The sequence below is a fragment of the Lepidochelys olivacea genome (genome assembly GCF_965140295.1).
Source record: "Lepidochelys olivacea isolate rLepOli2 genome assembly, chromosome: 5".
NCBI classification, from domain to species: domain Eukaryota; kingdom Metazoa; phylum Chordata; order Testudines; family Cheloniidae; genus Lepidochelys; species Lepidochelys olivacea.
In genome coordinates, this window is record NC_140415.1 from 100,652,560 (window position 1) to 100,661,801 (window position 9,242).

The 9,242-nt window shown below is 45.2% G+C and overlaps 1 protein-coding gene across 1 annotated transcript in view; it reads right to left on the reverse strand.

The window, feature by feature from the left end:
• The window catches only part of ENTREP1 (endosomal transmembrane epsin interactor 1), a 52,841-nt gene extending 50,037 nt beyond the window's left edge, over nucleotides 1–2,804 (reverse strand). Inside the window, exon 1 of the mRNA XM_084629720.1 lies at nucleotides 2,328–2,804. Coding sequence (XP_084485846.1) covers nucleotides 2,328–2,672 — 345 coding nt within the window. The 5' untranslated portion in view covers nucleotides 2,673–2,804. The remainder of the gene's footprint in view (nucleotides 1–2,327) is intronic.
• Nucleotides 2,805–9,242: the final 6,438 nt, after the last annotated feature.

A 9,242-nucleotide genomic window follows, 5' to 3' on the forward strand; every position in this document is an offset into this window, starting at 1 on the left:
AATAAAGCATCATGATTAGAATGTTATAGTCACAGATGAGAAGGCATCCACATCCTAACTCCCTAACTGTAGTTGCTTATGACTTTTTTAAAGAATTATCTTTGGGATAAAATTTCTCATGCCTGCTGCCAGCCCTGAAACAATGATTTTGGGTAATTTCATAGTCGAATGTAATGTTGTTTTGGAGCTGTAGGAACATGAGGGAAAAGGCATTTTTCCACTGAGCAATGGATCACATATTTATTCTGCACTAGAGTAATTCAAAACTTAATTTGTTATATAAGTGCAAGCTTGATATATATGCAGTCCTAAGTAGGACACTGTTTTAGACATATTTGAAGCAATCTGGTTTTGAACTATATTAATAAAGTTACAGGTGTTTAAAAGGAGGTATAGTGAGCATGGACAGTGCATTTGTTTCCTTACTGCAGGGTCTAAGGCTGTGAATACCTACAGGGGTAAACATGTGAAAGACTACACATACATGTATATGGGAAGGTTAGAGTTGAAGGGATCTTCATCAGGTTTCCACAGTAAACTTGTCTCTGTTCCTTTACACGTAATACTTACAATATGGGCTTTCATGCCCTAGTAGAAATTGCTAATTAAAAACACTTGCACAGAAAATGTGAAGTTTAAATAGAAATCAACAGCAGTAATAACTTGCCTTACTGTCCATAATAAAATCCTAATTCTCTCCCCCTTACAGTTTTTCTAGGAATATCACTATTTATTTCTCCAGTCTTATCAGAGTAGCAGTATTAAAATGCAGGAAAATGCTGCATGCAATATGTGCATATACTATTACAGGTGGGAAGTGTTGTTTCTTATTGTATACAAGGTTTGATAGACTGATTAAGATTTTATAAGGAAAAACATTTAAAATAATCAGCTATAAAATGTCAATTTGGCCTCCTCTTTATATTTGTTTATTTTTCTGTAATAATCTATTTGTTAGGATTTGTGCTGCTACAGAAGAAAGATCTATAGACAACAGTATTAAATATTATTTATATTACTATTTATTATTTCTGCAAGACAAAATAGTGTTCTAGCTTCTTTACTGAACAAATAAAAATATATAGCTTCTGATAACTGAATTGTAAATTGTCAATGAAGGGTGTAATTTGTTATAAAAGTAATTTTATACTTAGCATATATATAGCACCTTTTACCTGAAGATTTCAAAGTGCTTTACAAACATTAATGAACACTCTTGATGACACACCTCTGAGATAAGGAATTATTAATCTTCCTATTTTACAGACAGGGAAACTGACACATAGCGAGATTACGTGGCTTGCTGAATGTCACACTGCAAGTCAGAAGCAGAACTAGAACAGAACCCAAGCATCCTGACTACCATTTCCCTGCTCTAAGCACCTAGGCCCCAATCTTTCAAGAAGCTCTGTGTGGGAAGATCCCTGCACCCATTTGGAACACGGTAAGAGTCAATAAGGCATTGCAAGGGTCTGGCTATGTAAAGCTCCTTGTAGGATTAGGGCCTGAGATCACACTTTGCAAGTCTTGTTAAATTCAATAAATCTTCTACAATAAAAGAGAGGAGCTAATCCCTTAAATCCAACATTTATGCTGAAAAGCCTAACACCCTATGAATGTTAGCAGTAACAGACAATTAATTATTATTATGTATGATGTGCCTAAAATGTCTGAGGCACTTTACAAAACAACTAGAAGACACAGTCTCTGCCATAGAGAGCTACATAGATGGATACATTAGACAAGATATATAGATTCATAGATTCCAAGGCCAGAAGGGGCCATTGTGATCCTCTAGTCTGACCTCCTGTGTAACACAGGCCATAGAATTTCCCCAAAAATATGTTAGCTAATAGATTAGCTAGGGAGAGAATAGATTGCTTAGATTGTTCTGACATGTAATAGCTAAGAGATTAGCTAGATTGATCAAATGTGGTAGCTAATAGCTAGATGGCTCTGATACATAACAGATTAGACATGTGAGGTTTTATAGAGTAGCTAGACAGAACACAGATTAGAGCGATCAGATATGTGATAGCTAATAGATTAGCTAGATGGATCATAGATCAGAGGATCAGATAGGATAGCTAAAAGATTGGCTAGATAGATAATAGATTAAAGCGATCAGACTTGATAGCTGACAGAGTGGCTAGACAGATAACAGATTAGCCTGATCAGACATGTGATAAGTAACAGACTGGCTAGATAGATAATAGATTAGAGCAATCACATATATGATATCTAATAGATTAGCCAGGCTCCGCTGTCCCGTCCCATGGCTGTGTCAATAGCAGCTGTTGCTGCCCCCAGCTCCCTGGGCCACTTACCGAGGAGCCAGCCCAGAAGGGGCAGGAGTTCTTCACCTGCGGGGAGCCGCTGAGGGACAGCGCCCCGAAGCTCAGCGCCACCATGCAGCAGCCCAGGATGAGCTGCAGCAGCCCCAGGGACAGCAGCGGTCTGGCCGGCAGCAGCCCGGGGGCCCCGCTGGCGGCGGCCCGGCGGGCGGCCAGAGGGGAGAGCGCCGCCGGGGGAGGCCGATAGTGCTGGAAGCGCCGGAGAGGCTGCAGCGGCGGGGCCGCAGAGGTGAGGGGGCCGGGAGCCGCTGCCTGAAGCGCCGCGGAGAGCCCGGCCATGGGGCAGCAGGAGCCCGGCAGCACCACAGGCAGCGACATGGGGGTCGGCGGCCGCGCCGGTCCGAGGGAGGAGCGGAGTGTGGGCGCTCCGCCGGCGGCGGGCGGCGCGGGGACAGGCACCGCGAGCTGCCTCCCTGCTGCCGCTGCCAAGCCCTTCCCCACGGCGCGCTGCTGCTGCCGCCAGTGCCCAGGCTCCCCTGGGCCGCCCCCTTAACCGCCCCGGGCTGCCGCCCCCACACACTGCCCCCTTAACCCCCCCGGGCTGGCTCCCCCGCCCCGTTAATACCCCCCCTGCCCCCTTAACGGCTCAGGGCTGGCCCCCCACACTTCCCCTTTAATCCTCCTGGGCGAGTCCCCAAACGCCCCCTTAATAGCCCCCCCGCCCCTTTAACTGTCTTGGACTGGCTCCCAAACTCTACCCTGTCCCACACTGCCCTCTTCTTAGCCCTCCTGGGCTAGCCCCCAACTGCCCCCTGCCCCTTTAACTGTCCTGGACTGGCTCCCAAACATCCCCTTAATCTCCGTGGCTGGCCCCCAAACGCCCCCTTAATACCCCCCTGCCGCCTTAACCACTGTGGGCTAGGCCCTACACTCCCCCCTTAACCCTCCCGGGCTAGGCCCCAAATGCCACCTTAACCCCCCTCCGTCACTCCCTTAGCCACCCAGGGCTGGCCCCCAAACACCCCCTTAACCTTCCCACCCACTGCCCCCTTATCCCTCCCAGGCTAGCCCCCAAATGCCCCCTTCACCACTTCTGTCACCAACTTAATCAACCTGGGCTAGCCCCCAAACACCTCCTTATCCCCCACCATCCCCTTAACCACCATGGTCTAGCCCCCAAACACCCCCTTAACCCCTCTCCACCACCCCCTTAACCATCCTGGACTAGCCCCCAAACACCATCTTAACCCTCCCACCTGCCGCCCCCTTAACCCTCTTGGGCTAGCCCCAAATGCCCCCTTAACCCCCCTCCACCACCCCATTAACCACCCTGGGCTAGCCTTACTCCCCATACCGTCCCCTTAGCTGCCCTGGACTACCCCCCAAATGCCCCTTTAACTCCCTGCCACTCCCTGAGCCACTCTCCAAAACCTCCTTAATCCCTGTGCTAACCCCCCTTAATCCCTCTATGGTACCTGTTCTGTGCCACCCCCTTGAACTTTCCATGCTAACCCCCCCCCACCCTTAAACCTCCTAGGCTAGCCTTCTGTGCCAGGCCACCCCCTTAATCTCTCTCAAACCACTTTTCTAGCGCCCCCCATGCCTATGCCAGCCCACACCTCAGGCTTAACCACTCTCCTGCTAGTGTCAAATCTCTCCCTAGACCCCACCCCCAAACTATTCCCTGCTGCCCGTGCTTAACCTGTCCCTGTCCACTCTGCCATGCCAAACACTCTGCCAAAGAAAGCACTCTGCTGCCACTGCCAAACCCCACCTGACCACCAAACTCCTCTTTAATGGTGTACCAAACCACGTTCAGGTGCTAGTGCCAAGTCCTTCCTTACCCTGTTCTCCAATCACTCTGCTGCCATTGCAGCCAACCCCATCTCTAGCCTGCCCCTTACCTTCTACTACAGGTTGAACCTCTCTAGTCCGGCACCCTCGGGACCTGACCAGTGCCGAACCAGAGAATTTGCCGCACCATGGGAGGTCAGTGCAGAGTGCCAGCGGGTCTCCATAGGTGAGGGAATTAGGAGTGGGGGGGGGGGGTGCTGCAGCACCCCCAGGCTTTGCACCCACTATGGCCCCCTGGTGCAAGGTTGCTGGCCCCCCGCCTGGGGGCTCCAATGCTGGCCCCAGGTCCCAGCTGCTGGCCACTCACCTGGGTTCCCAGCCGTTGGCCCCAGGTCCTCAAGCCACTGGCGCACGAGAAGCATGGGGGAGGGGGACAGGGGGAGAGCTTGGCACCCACTAATTTTTCCCTGTGGGTGCTCCAGCCCCGAAGCACCCATGGAGTCGGCACAGATGTTGCCAGACCAGGGAGTGTTGGGTTAGAGAGGTTCAACCTATACTGTCTGCTTCCTCTCAAACTAACCCATTTACTGCTACTGCTTGCAACCCCTTCCCTAACCACTCCTCCTCCCACTAAACCACTCTGCTTCTGTGCAGTGACACTGATGACTGGTTAGCATTAGCCTTTCCCTTTTGGTGTCCAACATTATTTCTTCTCCACTATTTTTTTCCTCCTTGTTTCTCTGTGTTAAACCCCACAGGCCCTTGTTCTTTTTTTTTTCTTTTCCCCCTTTGGTCAGTGTTACACAGTGAGCTTGAAGTTTTAAAATAACTCCCCTTGGGAGAAGGGATGGGGGAAGCAACTGGATTGCATTTCGCATTGTTGGCTTTCTTCCCAAGAGGAGGAGGAGGTTTGGCAGAGGGTGTGTGTGTGTACACATACTATGTAATGCTGCCTGAATAAGGATCAGGGTAGGGAAATTTATCTTTCAAGTGAAATACCTTCAGTATCTCCTTTGTGTGTCGGAGCTTCAGTGTGCCACTGCTCAGACTATGTTTGTTCTTCTGTTCAGCTTGTTGAAATGTGGGATGAGAGTAGGTTTAGGCCTGTGTGCTGCTTTTCCAGTTCAGTCACTACAATTTGAACATGTTGGGCATGTCTGAACATGATTTAGAAAAACAGATAATCTCAGTAATGAAAAATATAGCTGTTAACTAGATAGGAAAACATACCACTACAAAGGTGTCATTGGTTCTTTTGGCAGCCCTTATCCCTTTGCAGAATAAAATTGTAGGTTCAACACTCAGCTAGGACTTTGGTGCAGACCTGATGCTGACACTGCAATGTAGTAGCAGCAAAGAGGGGAGGAGCTGCAGCATTAGAGGTGGTGCCCTTTGGATGAGAGCCTTTTCTGCCTCTTTCTGTGGGTTGTCCAGCTGGAAATTAAAGATCCCCTAGCACTTCTTGAAAAGAGTACATTATAACCTTACTGCAGTGGGGTCTGGGTAGGTTAATTTTTATGCCATGGATTATGTGGGCACTGTCACACACTAAACCATACCAAATATAACAGGGCCATAGTGGCATAATTACAACAGTCTATATAATCAAAATATAGGTTAACAGAAAATTACTTTTTGGTCTAACGCAACGTTTACTTCTCCATACACACACAAAACATCAGTCACTGCAGCTCATCCAAACCCAAACACAACAATTCCACCTCAGTTTCTAGGCCCAAAGCTATAACATACCCATCTCCCTGAGAATCGTCTGAGCAGCCTTTCTCTCTATCTCCCCATCATCTTTGGGAGAGGAAGCTAGCTGCCTAAGTTTATCTTTACAGCTACATTCTCCATTTTAGTTCAACAATATGGCACCTCATGGAAGAGCAGATGAATGGATAACTAACACAAAGTGATTTTTGCTTGGGATTACATTTGCAATCCAAACTCTTTAGAATTATGCTGTCTAATCTCTCTAGATATACCACGGTCATCCCTGTGACATCTAAGTGCCTTTACAATATACAAAGTGAACAAGACCTTTGATTCATCATTTTCATGACTTGGATAAGCTTTTTTATTTTTTTAAATGGGTGCCTAATATTACTTTCCTTTGTCCATATTTACACACCTAAGTAAGTGGCCTAGTTTTTCAAAAGTGTTGAGCAAAATTAACAATGGGAAACTACTGGGTATTCAGCACTTTTGAAAGGCAAGCATCTTATTTAGATTCCTAAATACAGAATTAGGAGACTACATTTAGGTGCTCATTTTTAAAATCCTGGCCCTTAAGTCAGGCAGTTCAACCCTACTGCTGTCGCTTCTGTTACATCTTGGTGCTTGAGTTGTCTCTTTGACAGACAACTAAGACCTTGTCTGCAAGCTTCAGGGTTTAAGCCAACCTCTAACTAGTAGAGCAGATTATTGCACATCTACCTATTGTGAGGTTTCTTGCACCTTCTGAAGCCTCTAGCGCAGGCCTCTTGAAGACATGTTACTGGACTAGATTGACCATGAGTCTGATCTAGTACAGCAGTTTCTTTGTTCTTGTTATCAATTATAGATGTCAAATTCTGGTAACACTTTCTAATGACTAGCAGCAGGCACTAGAAGAGCTAACGTTGGAAGTGCCATGCTAATCTTGCTGCTTTTATTTCTAATGGGACAACCTGTCATGCTCTTCTGTGGTTATTTTTCAGGATACTTAAGAGATATAAAATTCCTGCCTACCTGTCTGGGGGTTTTTTGGTACATGAAATATTTCATATTTTACTGCTGTTATGCAGTGACTAAGATTCAGGTTATTTTACTGTTGAGGCAGTGTGGTCTTGAGGTAAAGCAGAGAGTGGGAATCAGTAGATTCAAAGTTCCAGCTCTGCTACTGACGACTTGTATGAACAGCTTCACCTTTCTTTGTTTCCCCATCTATAGAATAACAATCACTTACCTCTCTTACAGGGTGTCAGGTGGATTGATTAGTTAAGAAGCTAGATCCTCAGTAGAACCTTATGGAGCTGTGCTGATTCACAGCCATTGGGGATCTAGCCCAGTGTTTGTACAATACTTTGAAAGTGTTATCTACTGCATAAGTGCTAATGTACAATACAAATTCTTAATCTAATAACAAATCCTTAATTACCAAGTAGATCTGAGCAACAATTTAAAAACCAAGTGCAGAAGGTATGTGTGTGAGAGTACTTATGGCTGTGGAGGGTAAAAGGAGGGGGGAATGCTAAGTGGGAAAAAATTTTTACATTGGTGGACAATCTAAGGAAAATGGCAAGTAAAATAACTTAAAGACTGTACCCAGGGTGAAAAATACATAGTTGCTCATAAAATAATTGCTGTCAGTGAACGGATGGAATTTTTTAAGTTTGCAAAAGCAGCACCATTTCTTTCATCTCTGTTTTTATTCCACATGGCTTAGGTTCACACTGAACTTTTCTGCTGTAACATTCATTGATTAACTGCTGCATTGTTGGAGGCTCTCTCACAATAGACTTCTGCTGACTCATGACAGAAGTGTGTTTATTTAATATCTTTTTCGTTCTGCTTCTTTCCACTTCACGTGTCAATTTTGGAAGGACTGAACACTGACCTAATGGAAGGAGCTAGAGAAACTCACTGCTACTAACTCACTGCAATCATAATTATCACCCTAGCAGATGCTGGCAGGCTAGAAGCTACACCAGCCCTCCCATGCAGTAGAATTCTGGATTAGCTTCTCTGCTGTCAATGGTGAGTTAGTGGCAGAATCACTGGTTGATTTTTTTCCCCACTATTTTTACTGATCTACTGAAATTTTGAGTCAAATATTCAGTATTCTCCAAAACTTATGAATAAAATTAAACAAAAGCTATGGAGGAGAAAACCTTAAGAATTGTGGAAGACCCTGAAAGTTTCCTTTCAGGATGGAGTCACCTATGTCTTCCCCACATCACCTTCGGTAGGAATTGCTTCCCCATCCTCTGCTTTCTGATTAGGTAATTCTAACTGGTCTTTTAAAATTCAAGTGTCCTGCCCCGTTCCTTTTCTTTTTACTTGGTGCCTTTTAAGGCCCCATCAATATTACAAAAATATGTTTGAACAAAGTTGTGTAACATGTTTGTGGTCAAACAATTTTATAAAATAGTTCTGTCTACACAGGTTATAACACCGCCCCGCCCCCTCCCCCACCTCAACAGTTTGTAACCATGTTTAAACTCTGGTGTCAATGAGTAAGCTATGCTATAACACACTTTGCCATAACTGTTGTTTTGTAGGGTAGGCAGGGTGTTAAAATCAACCCTCTTAAACTATTTTTAAAGAGCTGTTTAGAAGGGTAAGTCACATTCCCTGCTGCTGCCCCATCCGTGCCCTCCATATACAGTTGTAGGCCTCTCTGCTGCTCAAGTAGTTATGGTATGACATTCAGACCCAGCCACCAGTCTTTTTTTTCTTCTCTTGAAATGTTATTGCCATCATCAACTATCAGCTCCTGCTTTTGACCTACAAGCCTGGGCCAAATTCTGTTCTCTGATCAATGTAAATCTGGAGAAACTCCCCTGAAGTCAGTTGAGTTACTCCAGATTTTCATCAGTGCAAGTGAAAGGAGAAAATGTCTCAAGAAATCTCGCTAAAGTTTGAATAGCTGAATCTCTTTTCCCTCCTCACCCCTGTGGTTTTTTGCTCTTAATTAAAGAAAGAGACGGAATGCTTGCACAGGAATATAGCAGGGAACAGAAGTTGTTGGCAGCATTGCAAAAATAGTTTCTACTGGGCATTTTATCGAGGGACAGAGCGGGAAAACCAGGTGTAGAGCAAAGAGTAAAAGCAAAAAACAGCAATTATAAACTGATGCAAACCTTTTAAGTGATATGGACTCCATTCCCAAGGTCAAAAGAGTGGTTCTGCTTGGCCGTTTTGGTTTTATCTCCATTTCTAAAGGTATCCAGCACCTAGGAGCCCTAGAGAGGTCAGGTGACTATTTAACTGAGATTCATTTCAAGAGGTAGAATGACTGCAGTTGAAACTGGGTTAATCTGAAAGTAGGTAGGCAAAATAAACATGTAAATGTTCCAACAAAGTCAATTAACAGCAGCATGTAAAGATCATAATGTACTGGATTTAAAATGGCTTTACCTGCCCACTCTGTGGTTTCTCTGGTGATTT